Source organism: Caenorhabditis elegans, chromosome II (genome assembly GCF_000002985.6).
Source record: "Caenorhabditis elegans chromosome II".
NCBI classification, from domain to species: Eukaryota; Metazoa; Nematoda; class Chromadorea; order Rhabditida; family Rhabditidae; genus Caenorhabditis; species Caenorhabditis elegans.
In genome coordinates, this window is record NC_003280.10 from 134,406 (window position 1) to 156,535 (window position 22,130).

The 22,130-nt window shown below is 36.0% G+C and overlaps 4 protein-coding genes and 2 non-coding genes across 8 annotated transcripts; 3 read left to right on the forward strand and 3 right to left on the reverse strand.

Moving 5' to 3' along the window:
- Positions 1 to 1,060: 1,060 nt before the first annotated feature.
- On the forward strand, positions 1,061 to 5,594 carry K10B4.1 (Peroxidase; the record flags this gene model as incomplete). The annotated part of the gene is made up of 15 exons (NM_061268.2): positions 1,061 to 1,127; positions 1,170 to 1,311; positions 1,360 to 1,758; positions 1,800 to 2,157; positions 2,203 to 2,559; positions 2,605 to 2,861; positions 2,911 to 3,318; positions 3,365 to 3,812; positions 3,858 to 4,059; positions 4,103 to 4,610; positions 4,655 to 4,762; positions 4,811 to 5,179; positions 5,222 to 5,372; positions 5,436 to 5,495; positions 5,544 to 5,594. 15 exons carry the CDS (start codon positions 1,061 to 1,063, stop codon positions 5,592 to 5,594), a joined length of 3,885 nt encoding a protein of 1,294 aa, NP_493669.2.
- Positions 5,595 to 12,333: 6,739 nt separating this feature from the next.
- T25D3.7 lies at positions 12,334 to 12,557 on the reverse strand. Its single transcript, NR_050785.1, has one exon. It is a non-coding gene; the product is annotated as an Unclassified non-coding RNA T25D3.7 (non-coding RNA).
- Positions 12,558 to 12,827: 270 nt separating this feature from the next.
- On the forward strand, positions 12,828 to 18,420 carry T25D3.4 (Major facilitator superfamily (MFS) profile domain-containing protein; the record flags this gene model as incomplete). Of its 3 annotated transcripts, NM_061269.5 has the most annotated exons (10): positions 12,828 to 12,930; positions 12,984 to 13,040; positions 13,334 to 13,429; positions 13,801 to 13,878; positions 13,931 to 13,993; positions 14,423 to 14,641; positions 14,799 to 15,086; positions 15,477 to 15,739; positions 16,343 to 16,640; positions 17,300 to 18,420. In NM_061269.5, 10 exons carry the CDS (start codon positions 12,868 to 12,870, stop codon positions 17,525 to 17,527), a joined length of 1,653 nt encoding a protein of 550 aa, NP_493670.2. The 3 variants fall into 3 exon arrangements, with proteins under 3 accessions (NP_493670.2, NP_001300597.1, NP_001300598.1); NM_001313668.4 differs by lacking the exons at positions 12,828 to 12,930; positions 12,984 to 13,040 and having other exon boundaries at positions 13,340 to 13,429; positions 17,300 to 18,173; NM_001313669.3 differs by lacking the exons at positions 12,828 to 12,930; positions 12,984 to 13,040; positions 13,334 to 13,429; positions 13,801 to 13,878 and having other exon boundaries at positions 13,967 to 13,993; positions 17,300 to 17,527.
- T25D3.6 lies at positions 13,194 to 13,297 on the reverse strand. Its single transcript, NR_050786.1, has one exon. It is a non-coding gene; the product is annotated as an Unclassified non-coding RNA T25D3.6 (non-coding RNA).
- On the forward strand, positions 18,178 to 20,540 carry T25D3.3 (Tryptophan synthase beta chain-like PALP domain-containing protein). Its single transcript, NM_061270.7, has 6 exons — positions 18,178 to 18,423; positions 18,509 to 18,810; positions 19,478 to 19,652; positions 19,703 to 19,916; positions 19,966 to 20,064; positions 20,113 to 20,540. The coding sequence occupies exons 1-6, from the start codon at positions 18,297 to 18,299 to the stop codon at positions 20,477 to 20,479; spliced, it is 1,284 nt and encodes a 427-aa protein (NP_493671.2). The 5' UTR covers positions 18,178 to 18,296; the 3' UTR covers positions 20,480 to 20,540.
- On the reverse strand, positions 20,476 to 21,604 carry mrpl-28 (Large ribosomal subunit protein bL28m). Its single transcript, NM_061271.6, has 4 exons — positions 21,403 to 21,604; positions 21,102 to 21,357; positions 20,946 to 21,052; positions 20,476 to 20,899 (listed from the first exon to the last, which is right to left on the reverse strand). Exons 1-4 carry the CDS (start codon positions 21,600 to 21,602, stop codon positions 20,530 to 20,532), a joined length of 933 nt encoding a protein of 310 aa, NP_493672.1. The 5' UTR covers positions 21,603 to 21,604; the 3' UTR covers positions 20,476 to 20,529.
- Positions 21,605 to 22,130: the final 526 nt, after the last annotated feature.

Genomic DNA, 22,130 nt, shown 5'->3' on the forward strand with positions numbered 1-22,130 from the left:
GTTTATTCGGATCTGGATTAATAATAACGAAATGTAATACATTCTTGATCATAGGGGATAAACCATGTCATTAGCTTCATTAGAGTTATTCATTTTAATAATAAAAGTCCTCTTTTGAAAAAAATTTTTTTTTTTTGATTTACAGACAATTTAGGATTTAAGGTCAAAAACCGACCCGCCAGATGTCCGCCGCCGTAACGTTTTTTCAATGCAGTTTTTGTAAAATAATATGTACTTATCTGGCAATGTGAATACTATTATGAATAAAATCTTGTTAGTTGATGGTGTTCAAAAATAATGTTTAATTTTTGAGTTATGGTTAATTAAACGCAGCCCAAAATTCACAAAAACCGTTTGTGCATACTTTCATGGCTAGCAACTGTATGCAATAACAAGGCAACAAAAACAGGGTTGCGCGTCAATAATCAAAATTGCAGACTTGAAAACTGCCAAAAAATTAATTTCTAAATTAGCTCAAAAATTTTCAAACCTCAACATTATTGACTTATTAAGTAAAATAACGCATTGACGAGCTCTATGAGTTTTAGTTTTTTTTTCAAAAAAATTCAGCTTTCAAAAAAGGTATGCTCATATGAAATTTAACCGGAAACCAGGAAACCAAGAACATTGGACGTCGAAGTCTCTTTAATTGAACTCAATTCTTGAAGTTTTTTTGAAGTATTAACTAAATTTGTTATCTGTTCAGCAGAAATATATACATACATTATTGAAACAGATTTTACAATTAAAAAAATACGGTCTCCGCGAAAAACTCCGTAAAAAGCACACTTACATTAACATTCAAGAATGAACATACATAACAATGACGGGAAAAGTGTCAGTATGATGTACGGGAGGTCTGAACGAAGAAAAAGCACAAATGCTGCCATCTCATTCATTCATGCAAACTGGATCATGATCTACAATATACGCCCGCACTAGATGTCTTCTTTCATATTCTCTTTCTTGTAAACCATCCTCACTTTCCGGACAGACTTTATTTTGTGCCTTTTTTTTTTCTGCCTGAATTCTTAAAATTTCTGCCTGAATTCTTAAAATTATGAATAGCTTATTTTTATTGTTATTTATATGCTTCAATTCGGGGTGCGGTCGGAAATACTATGAAGGTACTGTACGACAATAGTTAGTCTCGTGACTTTTTTTTCCAGAAGACATTGACAGAGCTTTCCGTAGTGCAGAGGCTGAGATTCTTCCATTCAGGCCCCACAATGTTTTTTCGTCTGATGACAGCTTGATGTTGAACTATAGTATTGCTGCATTGGCTGCTATTAAAATGGCACAGAAGACCAGGTAACGTATTTCCTGAACTAAGATGACCAACAACTTCAAAATTTCTAGAGATCCCCGTCAAAAACTGCCACACCATTTGTGTCCCCTGAAAAAATACAATTGCTTATATGGAAAATACCGTCATTCTGATGGCCGTTGTACAAACATATTCTTTGCCTTGTCAGGAAGTGCGTATTCTTCCTTTTCCCGAAGAATTCCAGCCAACTATGACGATGATATTTCAACTCCACGACTTCACGGCTATCGTAATGGACTTTTGCCACCGCCTGCAGTGGTTGAAAAGCAAATTGCTAGAACTCCTGCAATCTATGCAATTTCCCTGACCAACACATTTTTAGAGTTTTCTGAATTTTTGTATAACGATCTTGTTAAATTTGTAAGGCTTCAAGATGGACTAGGATGTTGTGGGACTGGGAAAAGTGGAGAATGCTTGAACTTTGGAGAAAAGTAATTTGTGTTCAATTTCACTACCAAATATTATATTTCAGCTTTCTCGACTGCTATATACGATCTGCTCCATCCCCGCGTGCTCATTGCTCATTGGGACGTCGTGAACAAATGAATCTGGCCACTGCTTTCTTAGACGCTGGTCCAATTTATCAAGATTTGAGAGACACCTCCAAAGGAAAAATATCATCAAGTTTTACTCTTGAATCAACAACAAAATCTTCAATTCATTCATTATTAATCGATGAGCACAATTGGGTAGTGGACCAAATTCAAAAAAAATTCCCCGACATGGGTCTGGAACTAATTTTTGAAGAAGCCAGAAAGTTTGTGATTGCGGAGTTGCAACATATTACTTTTGAGCAATTTCTTCCTATTCTACTTGGAGATGAAACCATGGTAAGTACGTAATTCAAGTTACATAAATTAATTTAGGGTTTTCAGAAAAAGTATGATCTCCGCGCATCTCATTGTGACGGCGGATCTTGTCACGAAGTAGAAGCCAATACTTTGAATGAGTTTGGCAGTGCAGTTGGGTTGTTCTACAAATTTATGACGTCATCGGATAAAATTTATAATCCATCACTGTACTCGACTTCTGATTTCTCGACTTCTCCGACTTCATCTTCATCTAAAAGTCCCAATGTTGCGGAAATCATTTCTAAAGGTAGAGATCATGGAATTGCGACCTACTCGCAATGGAGGAAGGAATGTGGCGGCGGAGAGTTGAAAACATATGAGGACCTCATTGATTTGATTGATTCTAACATATTGAAAAGTCTCAGAGACTTGTACCCAGATGTAAGTCAATCTGTTACCTACTGATTGAAATGCAATTGTGTTTAGGTACTCGACGTTGACCTGATTCTTCTTGGTATTGCTGAAAATCCAGTTTATGGTAGCTTACTCGGTCCAACGTTTGGTTGTATCATGGCTCTACAGTTTCAAAAAACAAAATTTGGTGACACATATTGGTATACCAACAAACTCACCGAAGACCAACTTGAGGAAGTCAAGAAAACATCCATTAGCGCAATGATGTGCAGGCATCAAAAGACGTCGATTATTCAAAAGGATGTATTCAAAGCAGCCGATAATTTCCAGTAAATAAGCTACCTGACTTCTTACGAAATATATGATAATTAATTCCAGAAACATTCCAATTTTTTGCAATTCATCTGTATTCGCAAAACCTGACTTTTCTAAGTGGGTTGAGACTCCTGAAAAACACAAGAATGAACAATTTGATGATATTCTTGGAGAATGTATACTCGAAGTTTTTGAAGCCAGAAACCGTCAAAGACCCGCAACTCTACAGGAAGGTCTTCACAATTCGGTTGCTCTTAAATCATATGGAAGCATGATGCTGGCAAAAGATGAAGCTGTGAACGAAGCTAATGTTTCATTGATATTACTTGAAGCCACAAAGAAGCTAGTTAAACTGAAGCATATTGAGTTGGACTCCATACAGAGCGTTAATATTGGAGAAGACTTCGGAAAGAAAAGTGATAGTCAGTGTAATCCAAAGAATCTTCCATGTGATTCCACAAATCCATACAGGTACATTTTTTTAACCACAGAAAATTTCAAACTCAATCACTTTCAGAAGCTACACAGGATGGTGTAATAATCTGGAAACCCCATCTTTAGCAAACACTTTTCGTGAACTAAGACGACTATTGCCACCAGCCTATGAAGACGGAATTGATCTCCCACGCTCGAAAACAATTACTGGGTCTCGTCTACCTTCCCCACGTGTTATCTCAAATATGGTTCATCACGCGAAAAAAATCGAGCATGTTAAGTACTCGCATTTTGTAATGGAGTTTGGACAGTTTATAGATCACGATATCACTCATTCGCCAGTAGATCAGAATTCTGACGGAACTGCTTTGAACTGTTCAAGGTGTGATTCTGGCAGATTCGTTTCTCCGTCATGCTTTCCTATTCCTGTTCCAGTAAATGATGTGCACTTTGAACCGTTTTCATGTTTATCGTTTGTTAGATCACTGCCTGCCCAAAAAACTCTAGGGTACCGGAACCAGATGAATCAGGTAAAAAACAAAACTTCATGGCAAAAAAAGTTAGTTAGTTTTCAGGTTAGTGCATATTTGGATGGTTCCGTGATGTATGGTTCGACAAAGTGCGAAGGAGATCGTCTCAGAACATTTCAAGATGGAAAAATGAAAACCACTCAAACTTCTCGAGCACCGAGACATTATGGGATTACGTTGAGCCAATCGGATGAATCTGAGCAGGATGGGTGTGTCTCGGCACCAGATGCACCATGTTTCATCGCAGGTTTGTTGTGGTTAGATAAAATAATTCAGTGAAACCCGTTTAGGCGACGATCGTAACTCTCAGCAAACTCTCCTGATTGCTGTTCACTCAGTTTTTCACCGAGAGCATGAACGCATTACAACGACGCTGAAGGAAATTAATCCAAACTGGGACGATGAGAAAATCTATCAGGAAACTCGAAAACTAATTTCTGCAGAATTTGCACATATTGTGTACAATGAGTATCTGCCTATAATAATCGGCCAGAAGTTGATAGATGACTACGATTTGAGACCCAGACAAGATGGTTATTATGACGGATATGAGAACTGTGATGCTTCAATCCTCCAGCCTTTTGCCACAGCCGCCTTCAGGTTTGGGCATTCTACAGTAACTCGGTTCACACCAATGCAAGAAACAGTTCACGATCCCGCCACTTGTGTTGTAGATTTAGCTTCCGATTTTTTGAATATGTCGAAGATTTATGATAATGAAGCTGTTGAGCAGATATTAGGTGGAATGCATGGAAAGCACCAAATGATGACAGATCGGTTTGTGGATGATGCGATTAGGTAATTGAGCTTTAAATTTTAATTGATGCAGCAATGATTTGTAGAAACTTTTTGTTCTCGGATCGTGGAAGACGCGGTACTGGCTTGGATTTGATTTCAATAAATATTCAAAGAGGAAGAGATCACGGTATTCCACCATACAATCATTATAGGTATGTCGTAAAGTTTCTTATTGCTACCAACTAAGAAGTCCGTTCCAGATCCTTCTGCGGTCTTTCGCGTCTTACATCATTCTACTCTATTTTTTCTGACATAAACCAAGACGGTCTGACAGCAATTGGAAAAGTCTACGAATCACCGGATGACATTGATTTGTTCACTGGGATAGTATCTGAAAAGACAATTCCAGGAGGGATTGTAGGACCAACCGCTGCATGCATTATTGCAGAACAGTTCAGAAGACTAAAGAAGTGTGATAGGTTCTACTATGAGAATGGAGAAGATCATTCAAAATTCTCAGCGAGTCAGCTGAAAGAAGTCAGAAAAACGTCGATGAGTGCACTTATCTGTGCAAACACTAAAGTACCGAAAATTTCAAAGGATGTATTTTCAGTTCCAGATCCATTTAGGTACTCTTAGCATGACCATCCTATTACACAATATCATTACAGTAACCCGTTGATCAATTGTGACTTATACCCAAAACTAGATTTATCCAAATGGCGAGACGCCAAAGATTGCATCTACAAGGGCAAGACAATTCAGTTACACTCTTCACAGGACATCAGTGCTTGCACAAAATGCACATGTACAAGTGATGGGGCGAGTTTCAAGCTAAACATTTTATATATCTGAAAGGATTATCCTAATTCCTATCTTTTCCAGGTGAAATGTGCTTTCCTGTCTCCTGACTGCTCATCTCACACAAAAGAGGCACTGGCTGAGGTATTCACACACGTGTTCTTCCTTTTCTCAATCTAAGAAGTTTTTCAGGATCCAATATGCTTTATGCAGTGTGCACATCGCATCAGAGATAACTATTGAACTTATTTTAGATAATAAAAAATACCACTGAACTTGAGCAATCACAATTTTCCGTTGCATATTCAAGTTGAGAACATCTCACGCTTTATTATATATTTTTATTTTATTTATGGAATTCTGAATTTGAAACCTTTTTTTGAAACCTTGAAAGAAATTTTGGAAAAAATCTCAAAGTTCGTTTTAAAATTTAAAAAATTAAATTAACTAATACACGTTTGAAACTGTTCCAGTTCAGGAATTTGAAACATTTGAGCATTTCGTAAAATACATTTCGACCAGATACGGCTATTCATGAGCAGATAAGTTCTACTCTTTATTCGTTTTTAATATCACGTCACAGAGACGTTTCTCCATGAAGATCTTCCGGTTTGCCGACTTGCCAATTTTTTTTTGCTGGATATCAGATTTGCCGGAAATGTTTAGAGGGATTTTTTATAAGTCGAAAACACTTAAAACTGGGCAATCTATCCCATGCTCACATTTCCCATGCACACATTTCCCATGCTGACATTTTCTCCCGTGCATACAAAATATTCCCATGCTTACGCCCAGTAGTTCGAGTACTCCCATGCCTACAACTCATTTTTTCCCTTTTTTCCGTTCCCATGCTGACATTCTCATACATACATTTTTTCCGGTGCATACAAAATTCCCATGCTTACATCCAGTAGTCGAAGTACTCCTATGCATACACCTCATTTTTTCCTTTTTTTTTTCGTTCCTATGCTGACATTCCCATACATACATTTGTTCCCATACTTACAAAAATGTATTCCCATGCCGACATGGAGCATTTTTGTGCTCCAGAAGAGCCCAAAGTCAATTTTTTGCTCATTTTCATTGTATTAGGCTTACTTGACAGCTTTCAGTTACAACTGATCGTTTTTTTTTTCAAAATGCATTAGTTCTCGATTATGAACAAGGAATCGAAGAAAAATGGGGATGACTGCCTATAGAGTAAAATTTTTTTTTGCTCAAAAAAAAATTTTTTTTTGAAAATTTTTTTTCTCTCTATTTTGTAGGATATAATTAATTCGGTGAATTCCACAACTTCAAATGTTCATATTGCTGTTTCCGTGCAGTTATGAGTTTCGCAGTGTCTTAGGAACATTCCATTTTTTGTTGCATTTTGTAGGAATTCGGAGCTATCTTATAATTTCTACAAATTAGAAAATCCATTTCGCATTATTTCATGTAACTTGAACCTATTGCTTCAAAAATAGCACAGAACGAATGTTGATTCTGTTTCTTTCATTAAAAAATGTGCTACTGTGCATTTTTTCCCACTTCTACGACTTTAAAGGCGCGCGCATTTGTACAAAATGGTCCCGTCATTGGTCTCGCCAGCGCTCAACAAATCAATGGGATGCGCGTGGCGAGATTATTGCGCGAAAATTCGCGCGCCTTTAAAGTCGTAGAAGTGGGAAAAAATGCACAGTAGCACATTTTTTAATGAAAGAAACAGAATCAACATTCGTTCTGTGCTATTTTTGAAGAGCAATAGGTTCAAGTTACATGAAATAATGCGAAATGGATTTTCTAATTTGTAGAAATTATAAGATAGCTCCGAATTCTGCCAAGCAGCCTCTAATAAATGCCGAGTGTACAGACTCCGCCCCTTTTTCGCGTTTTTTCGCGTTTTTTTTGGCTTGCGAAAAAATGTCCCACTTCGTTTTCATTAATAACTCCAGAGCCGCGTGACTTCATGCTCTAATTTTTGAAATCCTACTAGAAATATTTTGCCCCACAGTGGAGCAGAAAACGGCACTAAGTTCGGAGCAAAGTTGAGCCCAGGGCGGCTTTCCCCAGTTTGAAAAAAATTTTTGTTGCTCTTTTTACCCCCAAAAAAGCATGTTTTAATTGAATTAAAATTCGGGTTTTGCTCGGTTTTGTTCCAAATTTTTGTGCAAGGTACTACTCAGAGAGACTGATTTTTGAAAAAAAGTTTGAGTTTATAAGTGCAAATGGAAAAAAGTTGTGATAAAACAAAAGGCCAAAAAATGACATTTTGCCAAAAAAAAATTTTTTTCCGAAAAAGTAGTTTTTCGTCTTTATCTCAAGTTCTACTTCATCTTTTTTGATATTTTTTTTGTTTACCCTACGTACAAAAGTACGCTGAACACGATTTTTAACTCAATTTTTTTGCTCATTTGCATTGTATTAGGCTTACTTGACAGCTTTCAGTTACAACTGATCGCTTTTTTTTTCAAAATGCATTAGTTCTCGATTATGAACAAGGAATCGAAGAAAAATGGGGATGACTGCCTATAGAGTAAAATTTTTTTTTGCTCAAAAAAAAATTTTTTTTTGAAAAATTTTTTTCTCTCTATTTTGTAGGATATAATTAATTCGGTGAATTCCACAACTTCAAATGTTCATATTGCTGTTTCCGTGCAGTTATGAGTTTCGCAGTGTCTTAGGAACATTCCATTTTTTGTTGCATTTTGTAGGACTAGCGGGCCCTGCGGGCCCGCCAGTTGCAGGGGGTGTAGGGCGAGTCCCCCAGTCGGACGTAGGTTCTCGGCTTCGCCTCGAACCTGTCAGAGGGTTCGTGACAATTGCAGTGAGCCAATGGGAGGAGAGGAGACCCACTCATATTTTGCATAAAATCTAGAATTTCTATTCGAATCCCGAGTACTCACAAAAAACAAAAAAGTTTGTCAGTTGGTGGAATTGAACCAACGACCAAAATGTCCGCAGCAAGGCCGGCCAAAAGTTTTTTTTTTGCAAGAATCAAGAAACAAGAATTCTTGCAAAAAAAAAACCAAGAAAAAACCAAGAAAAAACCAAGAAAACCAAGAAAATTTCTTAAACAAATTTTTTTTTTATAATCAACAATTCAACAAAAAACAAAACAATTTGGCAAGAAAGTACATAGATACAATTAGGGAAACATATTTTTACAATATCTGATGAATATTTGACAACTTTTGAAAAAAAACATTTTTGGATTTTCTTGAAAAAAAAATCCATAGGGTCCCCCCTTATGAAAAATTTCTAAAATTTTTTCGAAATTTTTTTTTGAAAACTTTTTATAATTTGATCAGATGTTATAGAAAAATGTAAATTTGATTGTTTTTTTTTAGTTTCGATGTTCTGAGCACGATTTCAGACGAAAACCTGGGGTTCAGTAGAATCCCTAAGTTCAAAAAACCCATTTCCTTTGGATGCGTATATCTTTGTTGAAAAATTTTTTCTGACAAAGTGATCAACTACAAAGTTGTTCATCTTAACCTAAAGTACAACTTTGTAGTTGATGGTATTTTTTCAAAAAATTTGATGGCCGAGATATGAACAGAAAAAAACGAAGAAAATACAGGCATGAAAGTGCCGCAATTAACACAACTTTATCTCGACCATCAAATTTTTTGAAGAAATATCATTAACTACAAAGTTGTACTTCAGATTAAAATAAACAACTTTGTTGTTGATCACTTTGTCAGAAAAAATTTTTCAACAAAGATATACGCATCCAAAGGAAATGCGTTTTTTGAACTTAGGGGTTCTACTGAACCCCAGGTTTTTGTCTGAAATAGTGCTCTGAACATCGAAACTAAAAAAAAACAATCAAATTTACATTTTTCTATAACATATGAACAAATTAAGAAAAGTTTTCAAAAAAAAATTTTCGAAAAAATTTTAGAAATTTTTCATAAGGGGGGACCCTATGGATTTTTTTTTCAAGAAAATCCAAAAATGTTTTTTTCAAAAGTTGTCAAATATTCATCAGATATTGTAAAAATATGTTTCCCTAATTGTATCTATGTACTTTCTTGCCAAATGTGGTGCTTTCGAAAACTAAGAAACTGTAAAAACCTCTATTCCTCTATCTGATCTACCTAGTAGGTGTCATTCTGAAAAGCATTCAGTAAAGAAAATCAAAAATATTAAAAAAAAAAAATAGGCCAAAATTAAAAATTCCAACTTTTTGCGCATTTGTCCGCAAACACCGCGCATCATATCTACGTACCTTGTACACCGTAGTGTCGCGTAATTGTTGAATATTTCTTGCAACATTTCTTGCAACATTTTTTGCAAAATTTCTTGAAAATTTCCAGCAACATTTCTTCCAAAATTTCTTGCAAAATTTCTTGCAAAATTTTGCAAGAATGAAGAAACGGGAATTCTTGCAAAAAATGCAAGAAATCAAGAAAATGCAAGAATCAAGAATCAAGAAATGGCCGGCCTTGGTCCGCAGACATACGCAATAACCAATCGGCCATGCGGGAGAGACCTGAGAGGGAGATGTAGGGAAGGGAAATTTCTGGAGGGAGTCGTTTTTCGATTCCGCTTTCTTCAATAATTACATTTTGAGAAAAGGCGTTCGAAAACCTTTTATTACTGATATGTCAGTGGGAAAACGAATTTTTGAAAATTTTATTACAGGATTGTACTCATTATTGATTTCCCAAAAAGGAGACGTACAGTTGAGGGCTATATCTTGTACACAGACAGATGTATAGAAAAAAACAAGTTTTGGCCTGAAAATTAATAAAAATAATATCTCTTGGCAGAGTATTTCTAATGCGACGAAACTTTATCTTCCATTAAATAAAATCAAAAATTATGAATTAAAAATACATTCCGCGAAACTTTAGTGGAAAAAATGTTCAGGAGACCCAGGAAACCACTCCCCCCAGTACTAAATTTTTGAATTATTTTTTTCTTGAAAAATTTTCCCACTGAACTTTTTACAAATTTTATATGTCTCGATGCGTCTTGATGAGACCTACACGTCAATTTTTGGAAAACTAAGAAAAATTGAAAACTGACCGAGTTATGATTGAAAAAGTAGATTCGCGAAATAGGGGAAGTGTGCAAAATTTGGCACTTATTCGTCTTGCTCGGCCGACTCATAGAACTTTTTCCAATTCTGAGTTAAAAATCGTGTTCAGCGTACTTTTGTACGTAGGGTAAACAAAAAAAATATCAAAAAAGATGAAGTAGAACTTGAGATAAAGACGAAAAACTACTTTTTCGGAAAAAAATTTTTTTTTGGCAAAATGTCATTTTTTGGCCTTTTGTTTTATCACAACTTTTTTCCATTTGCACTTATAAACTCAAACTTTTTTTCAAAAATCAGTCTCTCTGAGTAGTACCTTGCACAAAAATTTGGAACAAAACCGAGCAAAACCCGAATTTTAATTCAATTAAAACATGCTTTTTTGGGGGTAAAAAGAGCAACAAAAATTTTTTTCAAACTGGGGAAAGCCGCCCTGGGCTCAACTTTGCTCCGAACTTAGTGCCGTTTTCTGCTCCACTGTGGGGCAAAATATTTCTAGTAGGATTTCAAAAATTAGAGCATGAAGTCACGCGGCTCTGGAGTTATTAATGAAAACGAAGTGGGACATTTTTTCGCAAGCCAAAAAAAACGCGAAAAAACGCGAAAAAGGGGCGGAGTCTGTACACTCGGCATTTATTAGAGGCTGCTTGGCAGAATTCGGAGCTATCTTATAATTTCTACAAATTAGAAAATCCATTTCGCATTATTTCATGTAACTTGAACCTATTGCTCTTCAAAAATAGCACAGAACGAATGTTGATTCTGTTTCTTTCATTAAAAAATGTGCTACTGTGCATTTTTTCCCACTTCTACGACTTTAAAGGCGCGCGAATTTTCGCGCAATAATCTCGCCACGCGCATCCCATTGATTTGTTGAGCGCTGGCGAGACCAATGACGGGACCATTTTGTACAAATGCGCGCGCCTTTAAAGTCGTAGAAGTGGGAAAAAATGCACAGTAGCACATTTTTTAATGAAAGAAACAGAATCAACATTCGTTCTGTGCTATTTTTGAAGCAATAGGTTCAAGTTACATGAAATAATGCGAAATGGATTTTCTAATTTGTAGAAATTATTATAGCTCCGAATTCCTACAAAATGCAACAAAAAATGGAATGTTCCTAAGACACTGCGAAACTCATAACTGCACGGAAACAGCAATATGAACATTTGAAGTTGTGGAATTCACCGAATTAATTATATCCTACAAAATAGAGAGAAAAAAAATTTTCAAAAAAAAATTTTTTTTTGAGCAAAAAAAAATTTTACTCTATAGGCAGTCATCCCCATTTTTCTTCGATTCCTTGTTCATAATCGAGAACTAATGCATTTTGAAAAAAAAAGCGATCAGTTGTAACTGAAAGCTGTCAAGTAAGCCTAATACAATGAAAATGAGCAAAAAATTGACTTTGGGCTCTTCTGGAGCACAAAAATGCTCCATGTCGGCATGGGAATACATTTTTGTAAGTATGGGAACAAATGTATGTGTGGGAATGTCGGCATGGGAGTACTCGAACTACTGGGCGTAAGCATGGGAATTTTGTATGCACGGGAGAAAGTGTCAGCATGGGAAATGTGTGCATGGGAAATGTGAGCATGGGATAGATTGCCTTAAAACTGTGCTTTTTGGAAATTTTTTCAAGAACACAGTTTCCGAAATTATTCGGCACTTTGCCGATTTGCCGGAAAAAATTATTTGCCGCTCACCCTTGATCTGAATACACGAGAGTTAAGCGATTCCAAGGAAACATATTTCTCTATTCCGAAGATTTCTAAAAAAAATTCTCAAAAATCGGAATTCAATTTATCCGTACATCTTCGTATTCTCTACATCTCTTCCCCTCTCTCACTATACCTGTTCAGTGTCCTAAGGAGGGTACGCGCGCGCGAGGGGGGCCTATGTGAGCGAAATGATATCCATCTCTGTCTCTTCTGATGATGTTTTCTTCGTTTTCCCCCCGCGAAACCGGCTTCATGTTAGACATTTCCACGATTTTTTCGATCTTTATGGATTTTTATAATGTTGCATATTTTAATTAATCAACTTTGAAAAAAAGGTTTACCAATTAAACTTATTTTCATTAATTTCCAACCATTTTCAGCCAAAAGCTTCCAAAATTGCATTAGAGCGCGGTTACATTGCACTTTGAGGCGTTACTGTTTTGAGAAACTGTTCCTTTCGGACACAAATCTTTGAAAAAACGTGATTTATTCAGATTCTTAGTTTGTTTTTATTTTTTTGAATATTATGAAAAGTGAATTAAGATATTAATAAAATATTTTCCAATAAGAATAACCGTACCAAACTTGGTTATTTCATACATAATTTTTGCAATTTCAATTCTACAGAAACGAACATTTCATCCAATGTACGCGGTCTCGTTTATTTGTTTTAAACAATAAATTTCAGCCATTTTCATCGCTTCGTTTCCAATTTTTATTGATTTTTCACAATTTTCAGCACTGTCACGTGCCATCAACACATAATGGAATGAGCCAACAAGTGTCGCCACGGAGCACAGCAGCGCATTCAAACAATTCTCAACTGCCAAAGGTTTTTGTTTCCAACGACGCAAAAATATAATAATTTTGTAAAAAAGTTTTCAGGTAAATCCGGACGACCGTTTGTCTCCGAATACTCGCGTACTCATCACAAAGCTTGAGGTTTGTTATAGAAAAGTGCTGGTCAAAAACCGGTTTATTAGGCAATGCGGAACGGCTTTTCGATTAAGATAATTATTGATTTTTACACAAAGTGGATATCTATCCTTTCGATAATTTGGTTTCACTGAAAAAAAAAAGTAAAACCGTTTTATTTTTTTTTTTCGCAGGATTGATGTTAAGAATAGTAAAAACCTACGAGTTTCCCCCCGCAAGCTCTTGGCCGCGGCCGAGAGTGCGCTCTTCCACCGGCTGTTTGCGGAGCACCGGAACACAAAAACAAGTATTATTTACAGGATAGTATGCTAAGAAAGAGTCGATCGATAATGTCAATGGTTTTTGGAAGGAAAAAAGCAAAGGATCGAGCTGAAAAAGGACATCCGTATGTTGAGGTAGGAGATTTTTCATTTGGAAAATATTAATTTTTTCAAATGTATCAATTTACAACTCTTTTTTTGCTCTTTTCGCCTTGATAAGAATGAAAGTTGTGAAAATTTGATGTTTTCCCCGAAACATTGTATTTCTCCTTGTATTTAACAACAGAATTCCGCATTTTCAGTGAAAAAATCATGAAAAACGCCGCTAAGTTATTGTGCGAATTCCAAGAGAATGAAGAATTTCTTAGAGTTCGCGCAAAAACTTATTAATAGGAATTAGTTGGGTTTTTTTCGTCAATTTTCCGCAAATTTTTAAACTAGAAGTTAGTAAAATTCACTAAAATAAAAATTTTGATAGTTTGAAACCATTTAAATGTATTTTGCAGGCATCAGTATCACATGCACTAGTCGTCATTTTCTTAGAATATTTCGCATGGGGTCTACTAACAGTTCCGGTGATAAATGTAAGTTTTTATTTGAAAAAAAAAACTGCAAATTCCATAAATAAAAATTCAGGTGCTCGCCGAGACGTTTCCGACTAACAAATTTCTTATGAATGGGCTCGTGTTAGGAGTTAAAGTGGGTTTTTTTTTCAAATTAATATTTTAAACACATTTTCTGGCAGAAAAAAAACAAAGTTTTTGGTGCGTATCGGTTTTCTGCACCGAAAAATATTTTTTGGATGCTCATTTAAAAAATATATCCTCAATTTGTTTCAACTGTTAGTGTCGCAGCGTTGATTTCTATATCGACAAGTACACAAATTTGTTTGAGTGCCTATCAACAAAAAAGTACCTGAATCAGCAAAAATCCGCGTAATAAACTATCAAAATTATGATATTTTCATACCATTTTAGATAATTTTTCTGTTTGTAGGTACTCAGACAAATTTGCGTACTTGTCGATATAGAAATCAACAATGATAAATTGACAAAATTCAAGATTTTTGCTGAAAATATTCTTATATATTCAAAACTTGTTTTTCAAAAAAAAAAAGAAATTTTCCAGGGTCTTTTATCATTTCTGTCTGCTCCACTCGTTGGCGCACTTTCGGATGTTTGGGGACGCAAGGCATTCCTTATACTTACTGTATTATGCACGTGTATGCCAATTCCATGTCTAAAAATCAGTCCATGGTGGTACTTTTCATTGTTCAGTCTCAGCGGACTGTTCTCAGTGACGTTTAGTGTCATCTTGGCTTATGTCGCTGATATTACGGATAAATCGGTGAGTTTTCAGAACATGTTTTTCTTTCGAAAAAAAAACGAAAATTGCAGAAATATTTCAAACTGTAACTATCCCATAATTTTTTTGTCGACAAATTCGGCAATTTGCCGGTTTGCCGATTTCCGGAAATTTCCTTTATCCAAATTTCTCATTTCAGGAACGCTCATCCGCCTATGGCCTTGTCTCAGCGACGTTTGCAGCTTCATTGGTGACGTCACCGGCACTCGGTGCCTATATTTCAGAAGTCTACGGAGATAGTCTCGTGGTACTGCTCGCAACAATTGTCTCGGTGGCTGATGTGATTTTTATTGTGCTCTTTGTGCCAGAATCACTTCCATCTCGAAGAAATACTGGCTCTGTGTCACAAATCACTCCGAACGAGGTGTTCAATTGGCAATCCGCTGATCCGTTCGGATCGTTGAGAATCGTTTGGGAGGATAAGTTGGTGAGACTTTTGAAATTGAAAATTTTCGTGCTAAAACTGTCTAGTGAGACTCTTAAATCGAAGTTTCTAAAATTTGTTTAACACAATATTTTTTTAATCTTTTCATCTAAAAAAGTAACTTTGGAAAAAAAACTGAATTTTTAAAAACTTTTTTCTGTTACTTGAGCAAAAGGCTATATAGAAAATTCCCAATTCGTTTTTTTTGTAAATTTGAGAATGTTTGGAGCATGACTGTTACAAAAATAACTAGCTTTGCTTCAAGTTCCCTACTTCTCGATACTAAAAATTAAAATGTATGAAAGCTATTTTAACTATTTTAAATTTTCCAATTTTCGTCTTAATTTCCATGTAATGTTTGAAAAAAAAACAATTAATTTACCATATTCTTAGGTTCTCCAACTCGCCACAATCGTCTTTCTCTCATATTTACCCGAATCTGGTCAATTCTCGTGTTTCTTTGTCTATCTGAAACTGGTCGTTGGCTTCTCGCCGGAAGCCGTTGCCATGTACATTGGACTTGTCGGAATCTTGTCCGTCGTTGCTCAAACCGGATTCTTGCACTGTTTGACGAGCAGATTCGGTACGAAACATACGATTACGCTGGGACTCATTTTTCAGCTGATTCAACTCACCTGGTATGGATTGGGAACGCAGTGAGTTGATTTTTTCAAAATAAAATTACTAATCTAGATTTTCACGTTTTCGAAAACTGTTTTAATTTTTAATTTCTAAAAATCGCTTTGGTTTTTCTAAAATTAGTAGATTTTTGGCTTCTTCACTGAAAATCGAAATCTACAATTAAGGTTTTCAGAAATTCAGAAAAAAAACTACTTTCAATTAAATAAAAAAACTTCAGTTAGAAAAGAAATTTAAATTTTCTCAAAAAGCGTAACCCGACTAGTCGCGTCTGTTGAAAATTTGGAAATAGAAAAAATTACAAGAAATATTTTTAAAAAATTTTTTGGAATTGAAAGAAATTTAATTCTAAAATGTTGAAATAAGTTTACAAAAAACTGAGCTTCTTCAAAATTGAAAAATGACTTTTTTATGAAAAAAATTGAATTTGAAAAAAATCGAAAATAATTTTGTTTGAGATACTGGATATACTGAATTATCAAAATTTTCAATTTTTACTATATCGGGAAAACGTATCAATATTTTTCTATTAATTAAATGAAATAATCTGAAATTTTTGAATTATCACATTTTTCACAAAAAAATTGACGTTTTTTTTTTCAAATAAATATGTATTTTAGATACTGGATGATGTGGTCAGCTGGTGTTCTTGCCGCGATGAGTAGTATCACGTATCCATCAATCTCTGCATTTGTATCAATACTTTCGGATAAGGACAAACAGGGAACCGTCCAAGGTGTCATCACCGGAATTCGTGGACTTTGCACCGGTTTCGGTCCGGCTCTCTTCGGCACAGTGTTCTACTTATTCGACGTTGATTTAGAAGATGAAAAGAGCACTGGAGGAGCATTGTCATTAGTGGCACCGAGAAAGATTCCCGAGAAGATTTTGGCGCCGACGAGGAATGAGAGTTCATGGGTGAGATTTTGAAAACAGAAAAATTAATATTATGCCATTAAAAAATGCTCTTGCTTTTCAATTTCTAAAAAATTTAAAAAATAATTTTTTATTTATTTTGCGATACTTCAAAAATATTGGGTTTTCCTGAAAAAAATTGAAAATATAAAAATTTCCGTTTTTCAATTTCTAAAAAATTTAAACAATACTTTTTTATTTTGCGATACTTCGAAAATAATAAAATTTTCTGGAAAAATTGAAAAACTAAAATTTTCCGTTTTTCGATTTCAAAAAATTCGAAAAATCGGAGATGTTCTGTTTTTTCCGATATTTCGAAAAAAAATTTGATTTTAAAAAAACTTCAAAATTTACAGTTTTTCCAAAATAAAAACGGAAAGTTTACGGTTTTCAAAAATCGTAAATATTACGGTTTTTCCAAGAAAACGTGCAAATTTGTTTCAATTTTCGATTTTCCGGTTCTGCTGGAATAAAGAAAAAAACCGAAAGATCGAATGAATTTTCGGCGGCACCTCTAGTTCCCACTACTCCTCACAACTAAAAACAAAAATGTCAATTTTTTGTTTTGGGGATGAAAAAAAAACAAGGAAATTAAGATTGTTATCAAAAAACTCGATTTTTCAAAAAATTTGCACAATTTCTTAAATGAACCTAATATGCAGATTCAACAACAAGTGGACCGTGCGGCCGCATTCGATTGGCAATTCATACCTGGTCCACCATTCTTAATAGGTGCAATGATGGTACTATTCGCATTGCTCATCAACTCAACACTTCCACATACTCCAACACCGTCGAAATACTTCCGAAGGTCTTCACCATCGTTATCTCGACAATCTTCAGATACGGCACGATTGTTGAGTAGTTCTGATTCTTCACCACATTGTTGAAAATTGTTCGACGAATCGAATTGTTCCTCGCTTTTGTATTCATTTCTAGCATATCTCGACTCCCTCCTTACTAGGAAAGGTTTTCATTTTACACTCGGGATTCAAAACGAGAACTCTTAAATTTCGGTCTAAAATTTTGAATTTGAATTTACGCTGTTTTTGAGGGTTTTTAGAATTGCCGCAAAAAATCTCTTCAAATGGTTTTCTGAAGCTTCGGAAAATGATTAAGTTTCTTAAAGCACATTTCAGAAAAAAATCTAAACTTCGAATGGCATATTCCTAGTCTTGAAGCCTGAGTATATCATGAAAAAATCTATCCTTGAAAGAAACCAAATGTGATATTTATCTATTTATTTTACATATACATTTCTCATTCACTCCTCCCCTATCGTTTTCCCCACCCCAATTTTGAATGGTCAATTTTTTTCGGGTAATTTTTTCTCGTTTTTTTGCAGATTTTTTGATGAATCCTCGTCCCCCGAATTTTCCCTTGGGTATTAATTTTGTTTCTTCTCTTTTTTCATTGAAAATTGTATAATAATCACCCCCTATCATCACAGTGTCTGTGTTATTATTTTTTGTTTTTTTGTTCATTCTCCGAATGATTCAATTGATGACACACCTGCCACCTGCCCCACCAGAAGCATAAAATTTTTATTTCTATTATTGTATTCCGGTCATCATCGAAAAGCTCCACCACTCCTCCCACCTGAAATTTACAACTTTATATCAAATTTTGCTGAAAATTTTAGAGATCTACAAGAAGAATATGATATCAGATTATTTTTACCTTTTATTCACTATCAGTTTGCTTGCCAATAGTGCGCTTATGGTTGTGACCCACCAAAGTTCGAATGGGAATAGGATATCCGATGCTCCAAAGGATCAGATGACAGGTTAAAAAATGTTTGAAAAATAAATAGAATTTGAAATTTTCTATAGTTTTTAGTCATTTTCATTGGATTTAAGCTAAGAATTCAGAATCCAAAGAATGGACGCGTGACGCAATTCAAAAAATGTGGTCTGAGAGGAATCTGATGGGTAGCACTCCAATCCATGTCATAGATCCGCCCGGATTACCATCTGTGAGACTGGTTTTCAAAAATGAGTCGGCATCATTGACGGGCTCACTGAAGCATCGATATTCATGGTCATTGATGATGTGGGCGCTTTTGGAAGGTCACGTGAAGAATGGGACACATGTTTTTGAAGCTTCATCTGGAAATACTGCATGTTCACTGGGTTATATGTGTCGATTGTTGGGATTACAGTTCACTGCAGTGGTTTGTTTTCGGTTTTATTAATTTTCAGTAGAGTCACAGTAAAATGTGTGATTTTTCATCCAAAATACTTATTTTGGGTCTTGACACGGGCGAAAATTTCATCTATTACAGAAACACTAAATTATGAAAATGCGTATTGCACAACACATTTAACGCACAAAATATCTCAAAGCGAAAACTACAGTAATTCATTAAATGACTACTGTAGCGCTTGTGTCGATTTACGGGCTAGATTTTTTTAAAGAAATTATTTTCGAAAATCGGGCCCCCGTAAATCGGCACTACAGTAGTCTTTTAAAGTGTTCCTGTAGTTTTCGCTACGAGATATTTTGCGCGTCGATTATGTTGTGCAGTACGCATTCTCCGAATTTTGTGTTCCCGTAATACAGTACTCACTAGTTTTTTTTCGATTTCTTTTTAAAGCGGAGTAGCGTAGATGGGGATTCCACTTCAAAATGCCAAAACTGATTATAAAAAAATTGTTATCTATTTTTTAACCGATGATAATCAACAACAAGTCGCAAAATGTCAAAATTGGAGCCAAAGGAAAATGAAAAAAAACGCCCGGGTACGGTAACTCTACAGTTTAGCTCGTGCTAGGACCCGAGAGCGTGATTTTAGGTAAAAGTGGACCTTCTTCACGATCAGGTACTACACAACATTGCAGGTTCCTGACACAATTGAGCAAGTAAAGGTGAGGCGTATCGAGGAGCAAGAAGGATTTGTGGTCCGTGTACCAATTTCCGATAGATTGATAATAGCTGAACAACTAGCCAAGTCTACCGGCGGATTCTTCATGAATCAGTTTAAGAATGCCTTCCACGCGGAAGAGTTTCATGAGAGTAGGTTCTATTGCATGCCTACAGGTACCTAGGCAGGTGGTATATTTTAGGTGGTTCTGCTTCTTCAAAGCCCTCTGCAAATCTAATGCATGAGCTTTTCCATCAGCTCAATTCAACACCACCTTCAATATTTGTACATCCCGCTGGAACCGGCGGCACATTGTCTTCTATAGGTAGATATGCTAAGAAATATGGTCTCGACACGGAGATTGTGTTGGCAGACACACAGTACTCAATTTACTATGATTATGTGTTGAATGGAACGTGAGTATTAGATGATTCAGTTGTTCAGGAATCCTGCCAAACTTTTCAGTTTTTCTAAAAACACTGGAGCCCATCACTGGGTGGCACCTGGAATGGCTGGAATCGGATATGGAGCGATGGGTCCCGCGCAGATAGCAGAGACCACAAGGTGAGTCTAAAATTTGTTTCAAAAAAAAACAAACATGAGATCTTTCAGCCTGGATCCTGCTGTGATCGATCGTGTCCTCAAAATCCCTGATCTCGCGAGCACGGCAGCTATGAAAGTGGCACGGGATGTTGGGATCAATGGAGGAACAAGTACAGGAGTCAATTTCCTAGCTGCTCTTCATATCGGTGCTCTGATTCGTGCTCAAAACCCGAAGAATCAAGAAATTTTCACAATCGCGACGATCCTAGCAGACTCTGGAAAATATTACGAAACGACGTATTTCAATCGGAAATGGATATCTGAAAAGTTCAAGACCCACGGTGGATTGCCGGTTTATGACTGCTGGCTTCAAGTTATTCAGGATTGCTGGATCAGTGGCAAAGATCCGTTGGATATTGGACGAAAAATGTGTTAAATCTATATATTTAATTCTAATTTAAAAACAAAAAACAACAAATAAAAAGCTTAATTAGTGGCGCTTCTCAACTTCTTTCCAATCGGATTCAAATATTTTCCGAACATTTTGTCACCAAACTTGGATTCTGTTTTCATTGGAGCCTCTGGATTCTCGAGTTCTTGGGAGATCTCATCAGTTCCATCACGAAGACGTTCGAGAAGAGATTGTTCAAATTTATATTTCAATGGCTCCGGTGCTGTTGAATCTTCCATATCCTGTTGTTTACGGGCCGCTTCATTCAATTCCAGTCCGATCCATTCTGCTTCTCTCTCTGGAATCACAAAATCAGCGTATTTCTCCTTGATATACGCTTTCTTCTCGTCATTTTCCTCGTAGTAGGACTCGGTGGTCAATGTAAGGAGCATTTCGCGTTTCAGCCTGAAACAAATGAAAGAAAATTGATTTTTTCCAGTTTTTCACTCACGAATTCGCAAATTTCGAGTCTAAATCGATTTCCTTGCTTTCAAGAATGTAATAGTCTAATCCAAAATGTTCATCGATTAATCTCATCGCTCTTTCCGTGACTGTTACCTGGAAAATGCACAATTTACGATTTCTAAACAATTTTCATAAATCAAACCTTGATATATTTATCCAAAATCTCTGAATACAACACTACGTTCTTCAGAGCCGGGAAAAACAACTTTGGCACCCAATATCTTGGTAGAATCTTCTTTTTCGTGTACGGCGCCGACTCAATCCATCCTTTCACTACACGTTCACCGCCCCATAGTCCATCATCACCTTCAGGAGTGCGGATTCCAATGATTGGGTTTTCCTCCAACTCGATTTCCACGTTTTTGAAGGAATCGTGTGCAAACCGGCTGGTTGGTGGTCTGGAAATTAGGTTACATAATTTTTTTTTGGAAATTCTGAATTACCTGTAGTGTACCGGTGTTTTATCTGATAGAATCGTCTCCCAATAACGTGTTTTATAGTGTTCGGGAAGGCGATGAACCACACTCTCCGAGTTTTTGAAGATTTCTTCGTTTCTTTGAATTCTTTCGGCTTTATCCCAGGTAACAACGGCTCGCCGAACGTTTGGAGTTACATTTTTCAAGTTTTTTGCCAGCGATGCCATTACTAAAAATTAAATAACTTGAAAAATGTAAAAATTGAAGAAAAATAAATAAATCTTCAGGTAGTCCGAGAGGACTACGCGTGTGTTGCGGTAGAGCGTGTTTCCCTAATCTGTAGTTTTGCGTGGTGGTGTTTGCGGACAAGGCGCTAGAAAACGGTGCAAAGTGCGCGAAAATTAAATGTTTTTTTTTGTTTTATGTTTGTTTTTCCGGCCTTTTCGTATTTTTTCCTTTTTACCACTTTTATTACCTTTAGTTTTTTGATTGGCTTCAAAACAGAAATGTTCCGCGTCACTTGGTTCGTTAACGTGTCCAAAATAGTTGCTAATTACATCCACTCCATAATAATTATTTTGTTCGTTTCAAAGTTAGTTAGAAATTTCGGTTTTCAAATTCGTTTTCGCTTTCCGCCGATAAAATCACCTCCGAATTTATTCCGCCACGCGCAAATCCTTTCCTTCGCTCTCTTCATCCTAATCCTTGTGAATGTGTCTTCCAGGACTTACAAGGACATCATTTCTTTTATTTTG